Source organism: Choloepus didactylus, chromosome X (genome assembly GCF_015220235.1).
Source record: "Choloepus didactylus isolate mChoDid1 chromosome X, mChoDid1.pri, whole genome shotgun sequence".
Classification (NCBI taxonomy): Eukaryota; Metazoa; Chordata; class Mammalia; order Pilosa; family Megalonychidae; genus Choloepus; species Choloepus didactylus.
In genome coordinates, this window is record NC_051334.1 from 44167038 (window position 1) to 44191339 (window position 24302).

At 37.8% G+C, this 24302-nt stretch overlaps 1 protein-coding gene across 1 annotated transcript in view; it reads left to right on the forward strand.

The window, feature by feature from the left end:
- MAOA (monoamine oxidase A) overlaps window positions 1-24302 on the forward strand; it is an 89505-nt gene that overhangs the window by 15100 nt on the left and 50103 nt on the right. Inside the window, exons 2-3 of the mRNA XM_037821982.1 lie at window positions 6672-6766; window positions 13699-13836. Coding sequence (XP_037677910.1) covers window positions 6672-6766; window positions 13699-13836 — 233 coding nt within the window. The remainder of the gene's footprint in view (window positions 1-6671; window positions 6767-13698; window positions 13837-24302) is intronic.

The window sequence follows — 24302 nt, forward strand, 5'->3', positions numbered from 1 at the left end:
GATTAAAAAAAACATTTCCTGAGCATTCACTGTGTTCCAGGCACTATACAAGGCTCTGGAGATACAGTAGTGAACAAAAAACAAGTAAATATCCTACTGGGGGCTTAAGTCTATTGGGGGTGCATATAAACAATATACCCCAAAAATCTGTATCTGTAATGTGTCAGGTGGTCATGCATGCCAAGAAGAAAAATAAATCAGAGTAACAAGGACGGAATATGTGACTATTATCACTTGTCCACATTGATAGTGTAAATTTTTCTACTGTCATTGTGGACATTTTTCATGAGAAATATGTTACATTACTGGACATTTTTCTTGAGGAATGCTTACATTTCAAGGTTTGTTCTGGTGAAGAAATGGAGATACCAGGTACAGAGCATTTTGTTGCAGAAGGAATATCAGAAATAACACAGGAACAGAAAAGGAAGGCTTGAGTCAAATGGAGGAAATTCTCTTTTTTTCCTATAATAGGGTAGATGAGGATGTGCTTGAAGAAGGAAGGTAAAGGAAAGGGCCTTTTACGAGGTAGCGAAGACAGGGAGGGGTAATTGTGGATACTGGGTTCCATGGTGATAGTGATAGGATACCTGAGATTTATATCCTGGAAAGCAAAGGATCATTTCCTGGAAGGCTTCATTGCAGGAAAGAATTCCTGCTCCAGGTAGGCTATGTGAGTAAAATTATTTCCTAAATAGTAACCATCTCAGAATGTGGGAAGTACTGCAAAATTGATGAGAACACAGTTTCCATGGGCAGTGGCGGTAAGAAGCTGGAGCTTGGTTTGAAGTTGCCATGGCAACATTAATGCTGTCTGCATATATCATCTTACCCACGGTTTTTTTTTTTTTGACCTCCCTAGTCAACACATTATCCTCTCTACTTTATTTTGGTTTCTGTAGAACCCAAACAATTGAAGAGAGAATAATCAGGAGAGGATTTGAATTGTTTAAAACTCATTATCCCTACTTAAAATATTTATTGCAAAGTGATTTAAAGATTTGCCTGTATCTTGATCCGATATTTCCCTGTTTTCAGGTTTTTGCATGTTGAAAGGGATGAGATTCTAAGTAACACAAGGCTTTAGCAGACGTTGTGAATGTAGCTTATCTGGACTCTTTACTCTCATAGAAAACCATAGGATGTTCTGGCGTCCTGGTCTCTTTTCCTCCCAATGAGCACTGTTTGCCATGGTTTGGGAGAAGAGCTCTAAGTGCACAGGGAAGATCCTGCCAATGCCCACTTACATCTCTTAAACACACAGGTGGGATAATCACAGACTGTGGACACTAGACCCCTTGAAAGACAGGCTCAGTGGCTCCTTTCCAAGGAGGCCTCTCATCCTGTACAACCCAATGAATATCATAAACACTTGCTGATTTAATAGACAGACTCCCCCTCTCTAAGTTCTTTACCCTCACTCTTTCTGACTTCTTAGGGTCCCTGAGGCCAAGAGTCTATCACTGCAACCAGTGGTATGTTGGAGCCAGTTCTTACAGTTTCACAGGGACTATGTGCATCTCTTCCCAACTCCAGGTTCAGTGACATCACATTGGTAGCTTGAAATCATATTGGTAGTTTGAAACCAACCATGGCGGGAGCGTATATAAACCATGGAAACCCAGTCAGGTGCCCCACAACCCCAGTTGGTTGTTAAGCACTTACCAGCATACTACTGAATAAAACCTTTTCCTTATCTTGGGGATAGGGTTCTCCCTGGGGAGCAAGTTTCTTCTAATCACTCTGGATGGCCACTAAATGATACAAAATAAAATAAATGAAGAGCTATAGCCCACAGCACTCTTAGTTTTGACTAATCTATATTTCTTTGGAATCAAATGAAATAAGAGATTTTATATGAGATTTTCTCTTTTCATAATAAATGTGAAATACTAATTTTTGATTATAAAATCTATTTTTAGGGTGGCTACATTGTATTTGGTGACTTGCTGTCTGATTTACTAACTTTTTTTCCCCTAACAAATCTTACTGCTCTTACAAAAACAAACAAAAAAACTAAGAATAAATATTTTTGAAAGATTATGGCAAAAAGCCAGTAAAAGGATATGTGGAGTTGACAACTGAGATATAATTTTTTTCTTTAAGTGATCATTCAATTTTATAATGGTGAGGGGAGGGTAGAATGCACATCAACACATGGAACAAGTACAAAAAAGTTGAGTATAATCTAAGACATGTCTTGAAGTAGGCATCACCTTAGTTTTTTTCCATTCAAATCAACAGACAGCCACAGTTATTAAGTTAGAAAAGCCTTTCTGGACCACAAGTGTTTGCCTGTGCTTTATTCATGACTTACTGAGTAGTCAGATATAACAGTTTTCCTAAGGTATCTTGCTTTTACTTTCATATTTTATATTTTCTAACCTTGAAATAGTCATGGGAGTTTCCCGTCAGGGTCTTCTTTACAGTAAACATGCAAATTGAAACATTATCACCCCATTTTATTCAACATCCTAGGAGAATCATTTTTAAATGTTTAAGCACTTTCCTTATTTCTTAAACTAAGAGTTTAAACTTTCCTTGCTGAGTTAATGCCTATCATTTTCCTGTAATGCACAAACAACCATTTTTGTCCGTTTTTTAAATTTTATTTGGTTATATCCTTAAATGACAAACTGCAAAGTGACCTTTGCCACTGGTGTGGTCATTGTACTGGCTCAGGTAGCCCTGCTCCCACCTCCCCTTTGAGTCTCCTGAATAGGATTTATTATTGACACTGAATGTCACTCACCAAACTTGTTTAGCATTACATATTAGATTAGATTTTATTAAAGAGCCAAGGGAGGGCCTGAGAAGTAAAATCCCTTGCTTTTGAGGGGAATTTGTTGTGGTCATATCAGGCACTTGATTTCTTCATCTGGAATATGGAGATAATGAGATCTACTCCAAAAGGTGGTTGTGAGAGGCAGCAAGGAAAAGCATGTGACATTGCTCTGTAGGATGTACAGTACTAAACCAACTGCGAGGCTGTTTCCACGGCCATGATCGCTACAGGTTCTACTTGCTGCTGGTGTTCAAAGCCACCTCTGGTATTCCAAACCACCTTAGGCAACATGTAGAGAGTGAGTTTCTCCTCCTTAGGGAAGGAGCTACCAGAATAATTGTAGTAAACCCTCGGGTGTATTTATCTATCTAATTGGTTTATAGTTAGCTTGATTTTAGGGAACAAGAAATAAATCTTGCTGCATTTGAGTTTCTCTGTTTTTAAATATGGACTAATACTTTGAACCTAAAAAGTATTCATATCTTTTGATTAGTAAGCTCCCGTCTAGGACTTAATCCTGAATAAATAATTAGACATAAGAACAAAGATTTATGTATAAACATGTTTTTCATCACACCTTCATTCCTTTTTTATATCAGTCAGTAAAAGATGCCTTTGGCTTAGTCCCAGAAAACAGAATGCACAAAGATTCACAGACGTTGTATTGAATTTATTTAAACTGTCGTGAGATGTCTTTCCTTGATGAACAGATTCCAAATATTTGTTTCATACCTAAATCTTTGATGGATTCCAGCAATGTAAGTGTAGTGTACTTGAAGGGGTTAAAAGGTCATACAAAGATAGCCAATAGCAGTGTTGGACATAATAGTTGAGACTCCATGCATTTTACACCTTATAGGCTCAAATTCATTCTTAATTTTGTCCTGGTATATTCCATGCCATTCTCTATATGAACAGAATACTGTGTCAATTTGGGTCCTCTGAGACGCAGACACCACGACAGAATTAGACTTTGTAAAGAGATGTATTGTAGGAAACACCTGTGAAGGATAAAGGGGACAGAGAGCAGGAGTAGGCAGTTTTTTTTTTTTTTTTTTTAAAAAAAAGTAAAACAGGGCAGTCCTGTATAATTCAATTTCCCACAATCTGGATTGTGTTGATTGCATCTCAGTGGTGTTATTAAAGATATTCCTCTGTCCCCTAAGTATCATATCTAGAGGCCTGATCACATTTGGATTTAAGTTGTTTTATTTCTCTTCTCTCTCTTTTTTTAAAGTACTTCATAGGTGGTAGAGTATGCTTCCATCAGGAGCCAGATATCTTTTTTTTGAAAAAATGTTAGCAGCCATTGACAATCATTACACTAGCTCCATTAATTCATTAAGGGCTGCAGAATGCTGATATTGTAATTATTTCTGCCTTCATTTATTAACTAGAATGCTTTTATACAGAGAAATTTCCCCTTATCAGCTATTTGTTTGCTTTAAGATTCAGTGCAAATAAGAAAGATTGGATGGATGTTAGATTCTTTTCCTTTGTTTATCATTTTTCAGAATAATAAGTTAGTTCCTTAGCATTCTCCATAGGTGGCCAATAGAATTTTTATGTTTGTTTGTTTAGTATTATTATGAACTAATGAATTTAAACTATGGCAGTTTTTATCTTTATTTGATACTCAAACAGCTCCATATTTGGCCAGTGGGGCTCTATTCAGATTGGCTCCTGAATCTTTTTTGATGCAATCTTGGTTGTTTCTGAAAAGCCTCCTTGCCTGACTTGATGTTCTAGGCTCATCTTGTACATTTTCTGCCATAGACCTAGAATAGGGGATGAGCCATGGTTCATTTTAGTGAGAATTTATTTTTTAGAAACCACAGTCTGAATGTTGGGAGTGTTCATTGCTACTGGGTAGGTTATTTTTTCCAGGCCTTGTCTCTGGGTAGTATAAAGAAACATGTCATTTTTAAAGACAGAATATATCCAGAGTTGGAGGAAGAACATTCACCATAAGGGTATTTAGGACTACACGGTTTTTACTTAATCTCATTGTTCTTACATCTGAACTTCCTTACTTCCACACTAAAATTCCTGGTTCTTAATGACACCAACTTGACTATTCATTTGCTTTTTCCTGCACTATATATATAGCAGCTTCAGAATAATAATAACAGTATCATCAGTTAAATGATTACTGAAATAGGTTTGCAGTTCTTTTTGTCTTTAGGGATATGCCATTAGACATGAACCGCCAAATTATTGCAATAGGTCCTATCAGTTTCAATAGGTCCTCTCTGTGTATTATTCAACCACCTGTATATATATTTAGGCATCATTGGTATCATTTTACTAATCTTATCTCTAATGTCATTCTTATTTCTCTTTCACCCTAATATTTTCATGGTTTTCCCCTTGTATTACGTGCATCTTCGCTTCATTTTTTGTGTGTAGGGGGTGAGGAATGTAAAGATAACTAAGTACTAAGACAGCATTTGAAGTACACAAGTAAATGTAGATTTAAAAATAAGTTTATATACACATATATTTCCTTGCTCTGTCACCTGAGATGTCTTAGAAGCAATGATAGCCCAGTAGTAAGAAGCATGCCTAGAGCCCAGATCTTGGTTTCTAATATTATTCCCCATTAAAAGGAACCCAGGCTCCTTAGAGAAATGACTGATTATAGGACTGGGGCAAGGAATATACAAGATAAGCCTGGAACATCTTGTAGTGTCAGAAAGTAAGGAAATGTATCTCTCTCTCTCTCTCTCTCTCTCGATCTCTCTCTCTCTCTCTCTCTCTCTCGATCTCTCTCTCTCACACACACACACACATCACACACAATGATGGGGGTATGTCAAAGGGACACAGGAGTCACTGAAAGAGCTCTCAATGGCCAAAGCTGGAACAGTTTAAGCAACAAAATAAATTAAGTAGTATTGGATTGTAACTCAAAGTATAAAAAAAAAATCTATGAATCTGTACTGATATAAATAAATACTTGAATAAATAAATAAATGGGGGAAAATAGGCAACTAACCTGTGCAAAATAATTCTAAATAGTTTATGTAGACACTCCACCCTCAAGATGGTAGAGCATAACTTCCTATTCCTTAAGTATGGGCTGTACCTGGTAACTTCCTTCAAAAAAGTACGGAAAGTTGGGGGGGGGGAGTAATTTTACAGTGGACATACTTGACAAATACTACTTCAACCAGGTAATCAAGGTTAATATCAGCAGTAAGTCAAGTTGATAGCATGCATCTTTGATAAGATGTTAATCCACAACATTTTCTCTACTTTTCCCATATTACTATATTGTGTTTAAGATCTTCTATCTTTTATGAAAACTTTTATTTACAGGTGAAAACTTGTACACAGCTTTGTTTGAGCCAACATAAAAAGTATGAAGCATGGTTCCTACCCTTTGGTAACTTAGAATCTAGTGGGGAAACAAGATATAGCAAACATACATTACAGATATAAATCATAGGAGGTTATTATAAAGGATTTTTAAGTTGAGAAAAGCACAGAGACACTAAGGGCTTATGTAGGCAAGGAAATATACTCTCCTGTTTATGCAGTCAGGATTTCTGCAAAGAGGGACAGGATAGGGATTGATTTAGGAGTTCAATAAATTCTCCCTACTATGATTTGACTATCATGGGAAAACAAAATATGTATTTTTAAATTAAGTATTTCATTTTTTCTCTCTGTCCACCAACCTGAAATGCAAGATGACCAAACTAGTCATTTTGGAATCTCTCATGATATATAATAAAATTGATGACTCAGTTAATCACAGTGTGACCAGAATTTATTAGAAAGACAGCAAAATGAATATATTCATTTTACGTGTAGACCTGGTTAAATCTTGGATGTTTAGCATTTATGTGTTAATATGTTCCTCTATTTTGATTCCCTTTAGGATTGTCTGCTGCCAAACTCTTGGCTGAACATGGGGCTAATGTTTTGGTTTTAGAAGCCAGAGACAGAGTTGGAGGAAGAACATATACTGTAAGGGTAAGAAATTTTTAACACTTCACGTATAATATCTCACACAACTAGAAGTGGGCAGTTGGAGGTCACAAGGCTAGAGAAGATCTCAAGAGTTCATCTAGCTAAGCCATTTGTCCACCATAGCCCTAAACAACTCCATCAAATAAGTGTCCCTTCTCTTCATCAAGCACTCACCAAAGGGTGACTGCCTTTGACCTTCAGTAGCTTATATTCTAGTGAAGAAAAACAAACATGTGAACATTAACTTCAACAAAGTGTCATAATTTCCATCTGAAAGACCTAAATAAAGCATGCAGTGTCTCAGGTGAGTTTATGGTTTGGCTGGAAATTTGTACATCCACAAAACACACACACACACACACACACACACACACACACACACACACACACATGCTGTAGGTTCTTTGTTTATCCAAGGATACACAACAGAAGTGTGGCAGCTACAGTAAGCAGGAGTAAATGTACCATATTTTTGTGCAACTTTTCCCTTGGCCCTTGTTCCCTAAAAGGCATGCTGGTGTCAGGTAGAGTCTGGCTAGATATGAGAATGAAGCCCAGTTCTTGCCATATCACTGCCTTTTTATACTTGGGCTTACATCGCTATTCTGGAAAAGTGCACCTTAACTATTGTTTACTACTATTCAAGAGAATGGTCGTAGGTAGTTGAATATGTGGGAGCTGATGAGAGTACACAGGGAGAAGATGTAGGGTGAGAAGGAAAAAGGGCCAAAGATGCGAGTTTGGGGAGCATGCAGGTTTAAGGCTGGACAGAGGCAGAGGAGACAGAAGCAGGATAGGTAGAGAAGGAGTGCTATGCAAGTCAGTGCATAAAAGAGGAAGGACTGATTAACAGTCAAATGACACAGGCATTTGACTTGGGATAAAGGCAGAAAAGAGGGCCTTGTGTTTGGTGATTCTAAGGTCATTAATGAGACTTTTGCTAGAGCACAAAAATCGAGCATTGAAGGCTGAGGGATCGGCAGTAGGACAAAAACAGACCATTGAAATAACTGGAAGGAGAGGAAGCATCTATCTAACTGGAAGATGTATCAGTTAGACTAACATATAATGGCTTAAGCAATACAAACATTTAATTATTTCACATAAGAAGAAGTCTAGTGGTAGATAGTCCAGGCTGGTGCATGGATTCAGCTTGGTCATCAAGGCTTCTGGCTCTTTCTGTCTTTTTGCTCTGCCATTATTTGCATGTTGGCTTATGGCTTTGTGGTAATGAGGTGGATGTTGCAATTCTACGCATCAAGTTCTCATTCAAGGCAGAAAGGAGAATGAGTGGGCAACACCAGTTTTATCTGTAGCAAAGCTTTACCTTTAACAGAAGACCCCAGCAGACATTTGCTTTAGTCACACTGGCCAGTCACATGGCTACCTTTAGCTGCTTTAGATGCTAGAGAGCCTGGGAAAAGAAGTGTTTAACATTTCCAGGCTGCATAATATAAGCAGGTATGGGAAAGGCGATCTGAATGGTTATTGTAATAGCCAATCAACAATATCTGAACTAGCATATTGCACCAGCTGTTTCAGTCACACCAGGCTGTGCTACCTTTCTGTCATTTGCTTCCTACATTTTTAGAGATATGGCTTTGTATCATAGGACTATTTTCACTTCTCTCAACTCTAGATGTGCTCCACAGCCTTGCTACTCAAAACTCAAAGTTTGGTCTGTGGTCCAGCATCCTAGGCATCCCTTGAGACCTTATTAGAAATGCAGAATCTCAGGCCCCATCCCAGATCTGCTGAATCAGAATCTGCATTTTAACAAGAGCCGAATTAGACTCATGTGCACCTTAAAGTTTGAGAAGTGCTGCTCTATAGTATATGTTTTATTTAGATTAATGAAAATCCAAATTAATTTTATCTGGAGAATTTCTGAGTACTTCCTCAGACTTAATTCACAGGGATGCTATATTGGTATGGGAGTGAGAAGACTGGGATTCTAGCCCCTTTACTGGCCTGACACACTGTCTTACTTGGGTAAGTGCTGTCAACACTTCACATGTCAGTTTGCTCATCTGGACAATGAAAAACAATCTAAGTGTACTCAAAGATCCCTTCCAACTTCAAATTCTAATTGAAGGCAGGGTGTTGTAGTACAAAATAAGGATTGCATATTCTATCACTGTGACCTTATAAGATATGATTCTTTTGTCAGTTTCTGAAAAATATTCCTTCATTTTAGAGATAGTTATTAAGTTGTCCCTTAGCCATACTTTTCTTATCTCTAAAACCTTTTGGTTATTAAATAGGAGCATCAGTCATGTGGCGGATTTTCAATTAAGAACAAGTTTCTTTGTATAAGGGAAATGAGAATTCCAACATGCTTGTCCCCATTTATGTTATTGCCCCAGGCTTCTTTTCCATGTTGCATCATTTGTATATGTCAGCACCACAAAGGAGCTACTATTGCGTATTGAGCATGATATTATACTTCCCCTGGGGCATAAGAGAAAGAAAACTCTGAAATGCTTAGAAATCATTACATAACATGTATAAGATTGTAAGTGAATAGAAGGAGAAAACAAAAGCTTTAAAAAGCAGGGACAACTTGTATTTAAGAAGAGACTGAATTAAATATTCTTAGAATTGCTTCCAGTAACGTAATCAATTAGGATAATTTGGGGAGGAGATGCTATAAAAGTTGTTCTGAATCTTTCAATTACCAAAATGTCAAACTTGGTACTGTCACCTTGCAGCTGTTAAGATAGATCTATTAGCTCGTAACTTCCCAATTATTCCCGATGTAATTTCGCCATAACTCTTTAGGATCAAATGAATAAGGTTGAAATGCTTGTGGAGTCACTAAAGGCACAATGTGTTTGTTTCCTAATATGGTTGCCTGTTTTTGTCCTCTTCAAAGGCCGAGTACTGAGATCTAAATCAAAACCCTAAAGACTGAGGTACAGCACAGCAGAATATGGTATTACAGTTCTGGTATCTTCATGCTGAACCTAAGGCACTTCCTTTAGAATGTTTGTATTTGGTAAAGAAACATTCTATACAATGCCTTTCATACTTTTCACTACTTCACTTAGGATTATTCACTTTAAAGATAGTGTTCTAAAGATATCATGTTTGCTAACTACCTAAAACCCTCTTGCAGACTTTATTAAAGCCTAGGCACTTATTAGAGTAATGAATCCAGTTTTGTTTTTCCAAGCTCAAAAAGGATGTTGGAGATTGGTAAAAGTTTGTAGGACAGCACCAATGGTTAGTAAAATAGAAAGTAAGGATTATATGAGGCAAGGATATCAAAGAAGCATTTCATTTCTGGTATTATGGCAGAATGAAAACCTTGAATAAGTAAAGTGCTGACTGAAATATACTGTGTTGACCTGACATGGAATTTAGAAATTTTCAGATTCCTGGATGTTTAACAGATATCTCAAACTTAATGTGCCGCAAATAGAACTTTGATCTTCCTCAGCTTTCCCCATATCAGATGATCAGAACTTCAGTAAAACTCAGTCATCCTCAACACTATCAGTGTTAGGTAGTCCAGGCTGGTGCAGGGATTCGGCTTGGTCATCAAGGCCAGGAAATTCTGTTGGCCTTGCCTTCAAAATAAATCCAGAATTCAGCACTTACCATCAGTTCCACTGCTACCACCTTGGTGGGTGCCACCATCATCTCTAGGCCAGATTACTGCAATAGCTTTCTGATTGATTTCTCTGCTTTCACCTTTATCCTTTATAATCTATTCTTAGTGCAGCAGCCAGAGTGGTGAGATTTCTTAAACTCTTAGTAAACTAGGAATAGAAGGGAACTTCCTTAACTTGATAAAGGGCATCTGTAAAAAACCCACAGCAAACACAATATTAATAATAATCGTGTATTAAGGAACCCCTTTAAGGTCAGAACCAAGAGAAGTATGCCTTCTCTTCTCACTTCTATTCAGTATTGTGTTGGAAACCCCACTCAGTGCATTAAGACAAGAAAAAAATAAATCAAAGGTACATGAATTAGAAAGAAGATAAAACTATCATTATTTAAGATGATATGGTAGTCTATGTAACTCAAAAGAATATGCAAATAAATTATTAGAATTAATAAGAGAGTTTAGTAAGTTTCCTGAATACAAAATTAAAAAAAAAAAAATGCATTTCTTTCCACCAGAAAAGGAGGCAGTTAGAGACTGTAACTTTTAAAAACATACTTTTCACAAGAGTAATAAAAATAAAACTCCCTAGGAATAATCTAATAAAAGATGTGCAAGCTCTGTATAGAGAAAATTATAAAATTTTTTAAGTACATTAAAGAAGACTTAAATAATGGTTAGGTATATTATAATCTTATAGGAACACTCAATATCTTTAATTCTCTATAAATTAACCTATAGATGTAAGCCAACTTCAAAATCCCAATAAGATTTGTCAAGCTGATTCTAAAATGTACATGGAATATCAAACAACAAGAATGTCAGACGCTTTTGAAGAAGAAAAGGTTAGAGGACCCACCCATACTACCAGATAGCCACATTTATTATAAAGCTATAGTAATTAAGACGTTGTGGTAGTGTGGTACTGCTTTGTGGGGATAGTAAAGTATATTGAGGGAACAATATAGCTCAGAAACAAAAACTATAAATATATGAAAACTTAATTTATGACACAGCGGGCTTTGCAGGTCAGAGGAGAAAGGATGAATTCGTTAATAAGTTGTGATCAATTTGTTAAACATGTCAAAAAATGAAATTGGATTCCTACCTCATGCCACCCACAAAAATAAGTTCCAGATGGATTAAAGACTTAAATATGGAAAATAAAATTTTGAAATTTTAGAAAATTATAGGACAATATCTTTGTGACATCAGAGATAGGAAAAGATTTATTAAAGAAGATATGGATGGCACAGAACGTAAAAGTAAGGACTGAGAAATCAGGTCACATTACAATTGGAAACTTCTGTTTACCTGAAGATAACATTAAAAAAAATAAAGATTGAGAAGACAGGCCCAAATCTTGGAGGAGATATTTGCAGCACATATCATTGGGAAAGCACTAGAATTCAGAGTAAATGAATATATACTATGAATCAAAAAAAAAAGAAATGGCTGAACAGAAAAAATGGCAAAAGACATAAGGATTTCATAAAATAGGTAACACAAATAGCTCATAAACTCATGAAATTATGCTCAATCTCATTAATAATCAGGGAAATTCACATTACAGCCACAATGAGAAACTCCCACCTCCCTAATTGACAAAAATGAAAGCCTGTCATTACCAAACCTAGGTGAGAATGTGGATCAATGGAAATGCTCATCCACTGCTGGTGGGTGTGTAAATGGTAATGCTGTTTTGGAAATCGACTTGGCATTGTGTAGTAAGATTGAACAAGTGAGAATTTTACTGGTACTGCTTTATTTCTTAAGCTGTGTGGTGATTACATGATTATTGTGTGTTTATTTAAACCATTATCCTTTAAACTGTACAGATATATTTTATATACTCTGTCAAAAATGAAAGGGAAAACTTTGTAACTAATATAGAGAATGTTTGCCAGTTGTCCAGTATTCTAGAAATGGGAAATTAATTGGTGTCAGTGGTATGCAGGAGCCGGCAAAAGCCAATTTTTGTTCAGTCTTTTCAAGTCACTGCTGAGACTTGAAATCAGCCATGATGGGAGTATTTACACCACAGAAATCAGCAAATGCTACAAATCAGGGCTTTCTTTCCCCCTGGAGATCTGGTTGTTAAACATTTACCAGCATACCACTAGTGATGATTGACATAGAAAATAGATTTATATTATAGCAAGTGCATTGGCACTGAGGAGGAACAGGCCAATTTATATAACAAAAGAAATTATTACAAAAGCATAAGGGAGTTGTAGCTCACCAACATTTGTTTATTGATTAAATCATTGGGAAATGTGTTTAAAAACTGAAAAAAAATTGTAGAACTGCATTTAAGAGGGGAAAAGTAAATAATTTTAGTTTATCAAAGAGCATTTGAATACTTGCAAATAATTGATTAGGTATATGAATCTTTTTATGCCTTTTTGTACTCTTTTCCCATGATGCATTCTTTCCTGGAAGTGTTTTAAAATAGGATAAAGAGTCCATCAATGTGGATTGATTTAAGATTTCATCAGTTGGACACGAGGGAATTAGGCTTTTTTTTTTAATCTTCATTTTATTGAGATATATTCACATACCACGCAGTCATACAAAACAAATCGTACATTCGATTGTTCACAGTACCATTACATAGTTGTACATTCATCACCTAAATCAATCCCTGACACCTTCATTAGCACACACACAAAAATAACAAGAATAATAATTAAAGTGAAAAAGACCAATTGAAGTAAAAAAGAACACTGGGTACCTTTGTCTGTTTGTTTGTTTGTTTCCTTCCCCTATTTTTCTACTCATCCATCCATAAACTAGACAAAGTGGAGTGTGGTCCTTATGGCTTTCCCAATCCCATTGTCACCCCCCATAAGCTACATTTTTATACAATTGTCTTCGAGATTCATGGGTTCTGGGTTGTAGTTTGATAGGTTCAGGTATCCACCACCAGCTACCCCAATTCTTTAGGGAATTAGGCTTTATAATCTCTGGGTGGCTCCTCCAGCAGTAATCCAAAAGAAAAGTTTACATAATAAATAACTTAAATGCTTTGAAAAGGATCTAGACTGAGAGGATGTACTACAGTTTTCTTTATTCCTTGTGCATTTTATTGATGAATATGCCTCACCAATAACTATACAAATGGGGTTGCTTATTGATGGATGTTATACAGTGCTGCGCTGCAGTTCTTGAGTGGAGAAAGGATGCCTATTTCTAGTTACACTTTATAAGGGAGATGTAAGGCACATTTAAGTTTTAAAATATAAACTTTTTTTAAAAACATGGAGGCTATTTTTTTCAAGTTTAAACTAAAGTTGCCTGACCACTTTTTCTCTTTTTATAGAACGAGCATGTTAATTACGTAGATGTTGGCGGAGCTTATGTGGGACCAACCCAGAACAGAATCTTACGATTGTCGAAGGAACTGGGCTTAGAGACTTATAAAGTGAATGTAAGCGAACGTCTCGTTCAGTATGTCAAGGTAAGCCTGGCTTTTTACTCAAGTGACCAATGGAAGCATTTTGTTTGTGAAAACATTTGGTTTTGTTTTTAATTCTTGCTTTTTTCCAAGGCAATCATAAAAGTGAGCTCTTGGCTTTAAAGAAGTATTCTGCCTTTCTTTACTTTTTTTTCTTTATAAAAAATCCCTATCATGCCTCAGCTTGGCCCTCCTCCACAAACACATCACACCACTGTGACCCTCATAGGCTGCAACCCCCTACCCCAGTACATCCAGAGTAGGGGTGGGAGACTCAGCTGCATCCCCTCCCCTTCTTCATAGTGCATTTGCAAGAGTGTGGGCATGGATGCACACACACAGGCAAACACTGACCTCACCCCCATCCCCAGGCAACCCCTGAGGCACCTATGAGGTAACTCTAAGGCCTCAAGGAACTCAATAGTTTGAGGCCACTTCTTCAGACTTTTACAAGTTATTCATCCTCAGTCTTACGTGGCTTTTCTTTAAATGGTTTGATAATTTCCTCTTACCTGGCCTTGACTTTCAGGAAGTCTAGATTAGTTGTGCAGTTTCCTACTATTTAAACAAGAAATTGTTTAAACTCCAACTACTGATATCCACCAAAGAAACAGCAGCTGTTGCCAGGTTTATTCTTTCTTCCCGAAGCCAAACAAGGAGTGGCCAGAGTCTGGAAATGTGCCTGGAGAAATTAAGTTTCCGATCTAACAATGCAGTCCATTTTGTGAAACTAATGTCACTAGCATGGGGGTCATTTACTCATTCTAACATTAGGATTCTCATGCCAGTTACTACATCACTTCTCACAGCCACTTCTACCCCCACCCCACACCAGTCAATCACTGTGGGTCGGGAATCTGCAAGGCCTTTCCAGAGCTGGGAGATAAGGTTATTTATGATATATGTATTCTGATGCTCTATCAGGGGAGATAAGGTATCCTGGACAACTCTGATAGTCAGGTGGTTTGGGATGCTTGAGAGAGTCTCAGAGAAACAAATGTGAAAAAACACAAACCAGGAGCCTTTAGAGAAACTATGGCTTCAAAGGTCAAGGAAGAAATGAAGAAACTATTAAAATATATAGGAAATGTTTAGGTACACTGACTTCAATTGGCCACAATAAAAAAAGGAAAATGAACTTGCTTCCCCACTTTCTTCTGCATGGCCTGGTATTATTTCCCTGGATAGTAAGTAATAACAACAGTAATAATAATAGCTAACTTTAGTGAGCCACTTTATGTGTATTATCATATTTAATGTAGGAGAGACCAAATCCTTTACATTCAACTACTAATTAAACTGGGTGTCTTACTTTGCTAGGTTGCTATGACAAATACCACACAATGGGTTGGCTTAAACAACGTGAATTCATTGTCTCATGGTTTTGGAGGCTAGAAGTCCAACACCACAGTATTGGCATAGCTTTCTTCCTCCTGAGGTTAGTAACACTCTGGTGATAGTCCTCCATCACATGGCAATGTCTTCAGTCTCCACCTGTGTCTGCTCCTCCAGTTTCCACTGACTTCCAGCTTCTGACTCCTTGCTTTTGTATGGCCCTCTCTCTATAAAGCCTCCAGTAATACAGACTAAAGCCTGCCCTGATTCATTTGGACCATACCTAAATAGTATCTTAGAAGATCCTATTCACAAATTAGTCCACACCCTGACTCACCTTAACATATTCACACATACTATTTACAAATGGGTCACACCCACAGGAACATGTCCTTTCTTCAGGTACATAATTCAACTTGCCACACTGGGTATGTGCTGCTCCTGCAGGACTGTGGCACAGATGGACTAAATGCCAGTGTGGTTGTTTCTCACAGAGGAGCAGTAACTATGGCCGGCAGGCAGGAGACACAGTGTTCGTATTGTACGCCTTCTGAGTTCCTGTGGTTATATACAATAGTATATGGTGGTTTAGGGGACAGTTAGTCCTGAAGGACATTTACCCCCTGCCAAAGAAACTGCTGTTGAATATGTATGTGTTCTTTGCCTTTTGGTACATTGCCACTGCTAACATCAAAAGAAAGGTGGGAAAAATCAGGCGTGCAAATTAATTCTCAAATCCAACTGGGAAGCAAATGTGTATGATGATTTAGTTTTCTAAGCTGCCGAAACCAGATACCATAAAATTGGTTGGCTTTTAACAATGAGAATTCATTAACTTACAAGCGTTCAGTTTTGAAGTAATGAAAATGTCCAAATCAAGGCATCATCAGGATGATGTTTTCTTCCTGGAGATCAGCTGCCAGCAATCCTTGGCTCCTCTATCACATGGCAAGGCACATGGCCTCATTTGCTGGTCTCTCCCTTCTCTTCTGGGTTTCATTGCTTTCAGCTTCTTGCTTCTGTGGCTTTTTCTCTTGTGTGGTATTTCTCATAGCAGCCTAGCAAAGTAAGACACCCAGTTTAATTAGTAGTTGAATGCAAAGGATTTGGTCTCTCCTTCTACATTATAAAGGGCTCCAGTAAGAGGATTAAGACCCACCCTGAATGAAGTGGGTCACATCTTAACTTAAGATCCTAATCACTAAAAGATCCTACTTACAATGGGTCGACACCCACAGGAATGGATTAACTTTAAGAACATACCTTTTTGGGGTACATCCAGCTTCAAACCATCACAATGATTATCCTAGAATTTGAACAGACTTATAATCTCTTCCTCTTTAAGATTCAGGTGCTGAAAGATTTTTTATTTTACATGAAGGTTAACAATAAACAACAACAAAGTGCTTTTTTCTGCACAAACTTATTAAATCCTTATACCCACCCTTCTAGGCAAGCTTTATATCCCCATTTTGCAGATGAGAAAACAGGATCAGAGAGGTAAAGTGACTTGACAAGGCTATAAAGCTAGTAAGGGTCTGTCTAAACCCTGAGTCCATGTTCTTAATTATCCCACTATACATCCTAGGAAATGAAACAAGGGGTCCTGAACAGAGGCATCCTGGATTTCCAACATTTGTCTTTTGGTCTAACACACAAACATTGTTAGGTATTACCCCATCTGTTTAGCTGAAGCCTGGCTCAGACCATGAGTAGATGCAGTTATTGAAAGAGCATGTGTCTTTCACTTTCTTACTCTTCTCCCAGTTCAGTATTACTTTATGCACATTTTGAAAGAGAAAAGTGGAAATCTGTAGGTATATCCTTAAGCTAGGTACTTGATAGTCTTTCCCAGCTGTGCCCACTCTTAAACTAAGAGTGCTAACTAAGGTGAGATTTTGAAAGTAGCACCTATGATAGCCAGCTTTTGTGACTAATTCAACTCCTAATTGTTCTTGATGGAGGCAAGATGAGGTTAAAATGAGAAAGTGCTTTTTGAGAATTTTGACATTGCCTAAAAGTTATCAATAGACCATGGCACATTGCCCAGCCCTCCTGACAGGACCTTAGAAGTTAAGTATCTTTATCTTGGGCCTTTCTGATGCCTCTGGAATTTTTTGGGCTTCCTGGGAAACCCTGCTTTCTAGAAATCCAGGTGTGATCATTCAGTACTTTGATAGGGACCTGCTGCAGGCCTTAGTAGAGGAGAAACTTGTGGAATGACTTAAGGAAATGCTATTTACTACATTAAGTGCCTAAGTAAGGAATGAGAAATGTTAAGTGTAGCATCCAGGGTCACTTTCTTTGCTGCTGCTGCTGAGTCCCTCTCTCTAAGGTTAGGTCCATGCCATCCCTGATAACCCTGTTCTAAAAAAAAAAAAAAAAAAAAAAAAGCACAGCTTCCGGCTTTCCTGAAGGGAAAGTTATTCAAGTTCAATCAAATTTTTTCTTTCACAAAAATACAAATATGGCTGAGCTCTCTCATAACATACTTGGCATTAGACTTGGTAACTTGAGACTTCTTTCAACATGTAAGATATTATAACCTCTGGGATCTTTGCCATAGCATGGCCATGCACATAAATACAATAGATAAAATAATAGGTCATAATTATTGAACATGCAGTATGTAGCAGGCTTGGTGCTTCACCTGCACTTTGGACAATAAATAACACATTTATATCATGGCCATAATTGTTGATTCCTTAAAGTCAGCACCAATTCCAGAGTAGCAATGATAATGAAAGAGATCTTTTACTGAGCTCCTGTTATGTTCCAGGCCCTGTGCCAGGGTCCTTACCTCTATTACCTCACTTAACCCTCACAAGGACCCTACAAGGCAGGGACCATGGCCCCATCTCACAGAAGGGGTCTCAGGTTCACAGACCAAGAACCTGCCAAAGCTAGTAAGGACCACTGAGCTGGAATTCATGTTAAGACCTTTCTTCCTTTCCGTGCTGTTTCTTGTGCGAGATTCTAGTGTCAGGGATTTTGGTGTTGCTGTAGACTCAGGAAGCTGCGTTAGGGTTTGTGCTTGTCCAGGTCCTCTTTGGGGGCTCTCTTCTAAGGGTCATCCTATGTCCTTCACTTTGTCCCCACGTATGCAGTGCTGAAGACCATTTTGCTCAGTCCTTTGCCTGCATACCTGAAAGAGCAGTGTAACTTCCTGCTATAATACAATCACTGTCTTGGTTATTGTGTTATGGATGCAGTAACTGTAAAACAGTTATTTAAGTACCACACAATGAATGTTTGTGTTCTATTTTGGATTTTATTACTTACTTACAAATAACCACATATTTAAGATGCTGAACATTGGCCTTTTCGTTTCCTTAAAACATAATCTCCTCTATGGAAAACACAGAGAATAGGGAAACTTATCATTAAACCATCCTCTCATACACATTAACCTTCCAAAGAACACATATTTTCACCCAAGGTAGACAGCAATGTTAAGGCAAAAGAGTAGTGGATCAGTTTATTTTATCTGAATTAATTCCTCATTTTTGCTAGTGTGTCTAATAAAGCAATCACTTCTGTAATGATAAATATTCAATGTGGTGGATGTTTTTATGATGACTGGGAAACTGTAAAGGGTAGAAGTCCGATTATTGAAAAGCAGGAAGATACTCAGTTAAACAAATAGTCCAGGCAAGATTACTAGTAAACTGTATAGTAAAAAATAACTCTACTATTTCCAAATATTCCAATTCTCACTATTCTATCCATTTCTAGGGACCAAAAAAAATGAGCTTTTCCCCAACATGATGGTGTTTTGTGTTAATAATGCAAATTGCCTTTGTGACAGTCTGCATTGCCTTGTGAAAACTCTGGCTTCCATAGTCTACTACAGTGCATTGTTTTTCCATAAATAACATTGAAATGAAGTGGGCAAATCATAGGAACATTGCCATTGTCTAGCTAAACCAGGCCATATTCTTTGTGATCCAGATTGCTTCAGTTTTTAAGTTTTCCCAGTGTGTGACCTTAAAGATTGCCTAAATTGTTTCTTCTGTGAGCAGCCAGCAGTGCATCTAGTTTCACCCTCCTCTAGGATTGTTTTTAGTATTCACCAAAGAACTGTTCTTTGCTAGATTGTGTTTACAGTACAAGTTTTGACATGACAGTGTGGAGTTACAAGCCTGAGCCTCTTAGCTGAGCGCTGGAGATAAACTTTTAGTATGTTTTCCACTCCATCCCTTCCTCAGGAGACTCCTGTCTACTTGCTTCATTCTAGAAGGTTAACGTTATTATCATAAATATTTACTGAGCATCTACCATGAACCAAATATTGCTCCAGACTAGAGATACTCTCATGGAGCTTACAATCTAAAGGCAGGAGACAAGTAAACAATAACAGTAAATAAATAATATTAATTAACATTTCTACCTTTATGCTGCACAGATATTGTGAATAGAATCCCTATTCTAATTTTGGTTTTGTGGTGCCTGATTCTTCTTATGTAATAGGCTATTGATTGGTTTCTACAGTGAACAGATTTTTAATGAATGTTGTGAATTTGATATGACTCTATTTGGGAGATTCTGTCTAGTCTGTTAATATAATTTAATCATCTCGTCTTTAACTTGAAAGGTGAATTTTTATTGGTACTGGAAGTATTTGTTCAAAACATTCTTTTTATCAGTTCTTTTCCTTTGCATGGTGTAAAGGAAGCAGATGGACCTGAATGCCTATTGGACTGGTTCATTAGTTGCATCAGTAAATAAGACACTGCATCATTAAGTTTATTTTATGAGTAAGTTTCACTGAATGTTGGAGACTTCTTGTTAAATATTGCAGTGCCAGATCTTAGAGAGGAAGGAAGAAATGCTTGACTCCTTTTTTTGTTTTGCTTCCCTTGACTTCCTTCAGATTATAATAATGCAGGTAGGGTGAGGGGTATGGAGAAGGAGAACACTGCCAAAGATAGAGAAAGGCATTTCATAGGAGCTGCTTTAGAAGGAGGAATTGCATAGTCATGTATTCTGCTATTGTCAGTTTCTCCCTGCTTTTCACATCTTCTCTAAATAAAAATAGAGATTATAAATACATGGCACACATTTGTTTTTTAGTGAATGATGTGATAAAGATTTATTTAAAAGAACTGTAAGCTTTCCTGGTAGTAGCAACTCAGCAACCATTTTTTCTAGTATTGGTGCTATTCTTCCCACAGGCATTTTCGCCTGGTTTCTATGCCAACGACTGAAATCAAAAGCTTTTCAAAATGTGTGTGTTCTGGAATACTAAGTAACGTTTGTTGTTGTTACTAAGAGATGAACTTTGTTTCAGCCAGTAGACCATGTTGAAAGCAGAGGATTTATTTTTTGTTAGTTTATCTTACTGCTTGCCAGATATAACAGTGTCTTTGACCCCTTGCTTATAATAAAGTGTTTCTTTTGGATAAGGAACATTTCTTTATATTTAGACTTTTTTTAAACACTTTTTCCATACCAGCTCTTGGAAGTCATTTCTTTTGTCTTCAGTGAGAGTTATATTTTCACTTTCAGCCCTTCTCAGTAGGAAATTCCATAAGCCGAAGGCATTAAGCCCTTGTAGGGATGTTGCTTGTGTTATCTGTTGTCTCTTTTTTTTTTTTTTTAAGCACCTAAATTCACCCCTCCTGACACCATACTACTAGCATTGCCTTCCATCTGTAATGGGCCTGTACATGTTTTCCTTATTTGTGCTTCCCACTGATCCTACGAGATAATAAGCACTATTTTCCTCATCTTACAGATGAGAAAAGTAAGGCTCAAAGTTTAGGAACCAAAGTGAGGCTTTCCAATTCTGAACCCAGCGTGCCTCAGGCTATGTCACTCTCCCATGGAGAGAAAAGCTACTCACCACACCAAACACAGGCTAAATCATTGATCCTGAATTTTCAAACCCTTGGAGAGCAGCCTTTTAATAATTAAAACCCTAAAATTCCTGAAATGTCCAATGAATCCCATGCCTGGTCCATTTAGGGAACTGGCTAGAGAAGGGAAATTCAGTTGTCCTATGAGCACTTGTTGACCCAGCTAGAAAATCTTTTCTGCCATTTCCCTGTCTTGCCACTTAACAAAATTGATGCTGCTATATAGCCCTCTGTTTCATGTGCAGACTTGAAGCTTTTTAATTTCCGTGTCAAATTCAATGAGCAAATACTTTCCGAAAACCTAGTGGACCTCAAAGTTTTAGTATGTGACAGTTATCCCTACTTTATAGATAGGAAAATGTTGTAAGCATGACAAGATTTGGTTCAAGGTCCTGCAAAAATGAGAAAGACAGACATGCAAACCTGGTCAGTAACTAACCTTAGCAAACACAGAACTTGAAACTGAAGGAGACAAATAATGGTAATAATGTTGATCTTTATATTTGAGCAGTCCAGTATTGTTTTCATAGCACTTCGTTTTATTTTTTGCTTTGTATTTGGGGTACATGCAACCAGAAGAAGAAAATTCTAGATGGAATCACAGAAAATTTGCACATTAATAATAGTTGAATGTAATGGACACTTTGATCCTGAAGGCTGTGGAACTGAGTCCTTTTCATTTAGGAAAAAGATGTTTGTCATGTCGGATTTTTCAAACAAAGGGAATAATCACTGAATTAGCATACTTCCTTTCATTCTCATGGCTCTCCTGAAGTTTGTCAGACTCTAAATGATAAACAGTCAACCTCAGACTGAGATTTAATTTTGTGTGTTTGCCAAAGTACCAAATGGCCTAGTTTCCACAGCCATATCCAGCAGATCAATGTTTCTGAAAAACATCAGGCTTGAGAGTCGATGGGCAGAAATCACTGCTGGCTCACACTTGTTTACCGGCAGCAGGTGATAAAAATGGACTCTGGGCACAGACATGGGTGCAGTTGCTAATCTACATAATTTTGGGGGCAGACACCAACTGAGTAGTCCTGAATATCTATGACTTTTCCCAGTCTGTGGATTTTTAAAAATTCTAGTCTGATGTTCACATGCTGGGAAGATTGTGCTAAGACTGTGAGGACTCATGGTCCACCCTCTCACTCTCCCAGCCCCCAAGCCATCATCACATCTCCTCCTTCATGATTGCAGGAGCTATCACTGAGGTCACTTCATCCAGTAAAGGTGCAGGGCTACATCTGCCCAGTCACTGGTATACACGAGGTAAATGCGCTCAGTTAACAACATATCCCTGGCAAGAAGCCCTGCTTTGTCCGTGCCTTTCCTCTCTCAACTTGCTCTGACATAATTTCTCACAGCATTGCCCAGTTACGAGGAGGAGAGGACCAAGGCAGAGACTCAGCATGGAGCCCACTGACACACTGGAAGTTTCAGCTGAATATACAAACGATTTCATTTTATTTCTCCTACTGCGTGAAGCTGTGCCCTCTTGTCCAGAAGGAACGCAAATGAGAATGTGTTCCCACTTATAGCATTTGGAAAATAAGTATTTTGCTTAGCATAGTTCCTCTTTCTATCCCATGTTTTCCCATTGTAGCTCATGTCCCTATCTGTGCCAGCCAGAATGAGAAGAAAGAATGCCTAGGGGAGTATTTCCCAAGTATTTCCTAAACAACACTAAGTCCCAAAAATGTTTTGTATAAAAGGAGGTTTGGTGTTTAGATAAATTTTGGAAGTGCTCCATATTCTAACTCTGTCTTGGAGAATCAAGATGTCCCTTAGCATATCAGGAGTCCTGTGAAGACTGACAGTGAACAAGACTTTAATAATTCACCAGGTTTTCTCAGTCTTATGGCCCTGGAACCCTTTTCCATATAGTACCCATAAAGATCCGAGTGAGGCATGTTAAAGTAGGAAATGTTTTTAGAGACTCCGGTTCCCTAAGGAACTGAGGCTTCCATCCTTTTTCTGTTCATTTCAGCACCTTACACATAGTGAGGTCTAGTAAATGTTCATGGTAATGTTGATTCTGGACATTTTGGAAAAAGTTCATATGTGGAATTGATATTAAAAATCAGTGCTAAACTGGCATTCATTAGAAGGTCTTATCTGAGTTGGGAAAAGAAGAGGTCATTTGTATAGAAGGAGACTGGACCCAGAGCCTGGGGGAGCTAAATGTGATACTAGATGAGCTAAAAATGCAAGGATTCCATCCCATCCACCCCAACTTTATTCCTTCAGTTAACAAACATTTCTTGGATCCTGCTATGACTAAGACAGTGTAGGAGATATAAACATGTGAGAGACATAGTCATCTTCTTGAGAAGCGAAGTGGTTTCTGACCTAGGCAGGTGGGTGGGAACTTTGGGACCATGTCTCTCTCAGATCAGTATTCACTCACACCTACAACTTCCAGGTCTAGGAGTACATCCTAATAGGCTCCAGATGGAGAATCCATTTCAGGTAGACTCAATCTTCTTGACATGAAGACTGACGCATAACTGGGGTGGGAAGGGGAGCCTGAACCAAGAGTATGGAGATATGAACTCTGGTTCTGTCTCTGTCAGGCACCATATATGCAAATGCATATATATTTTAAAAATATAAACATGTATAATGTGGACCTCTAAATGTCCTCAAAGACATCTTGAACTTACTAAATTCATCAAAAGCTGCCACAATTTAGCTCCCTATGATACAACTCACTTATTATGATCACAAGATTTTACCTAGGAGCAGTGAAAATCAAGAGAAATCAGACATGGAATCTGAGCATAATAAAATCAAGAATGTGAGGAAGAGAGTAAGTGACTAAATGATTCTTTAAGAAGAAATTTTAGGGAGGAAATAAATATTGATGAAGGAAATGGACAACCACAACAGAGAGTATCATTCCCTTTAGTATTTTCTGAAGTTTAATGAAGGTAAGAATTAAAAAGAAATGGTTTGAGACTCGGGCAAGATGGCGGCATAGAGAGGAGTGGAAGCTAAGCAGTCCCCCGGAACAACTACAAAAAACCAGAAACAACTAGTAAATAATCCAGAATAACTGCGGGGGGCCAAACGAGACCATCCACTCATCATACACCAACCTGAATTGGGAGGAATGCCCGAGAACACAGCATAAAATCTGTAAGTAAAACCTGCGGAACCAAGTCGTGAGACCCCCTCCCCCATAGCCCAAGCTGCAAAGCCTTGTGGTGCCAGAGAGAAGCTCTCTCCCAGCAAGCGAATATAGCTCAGCTGAGCTCCAACTGGGGTTTT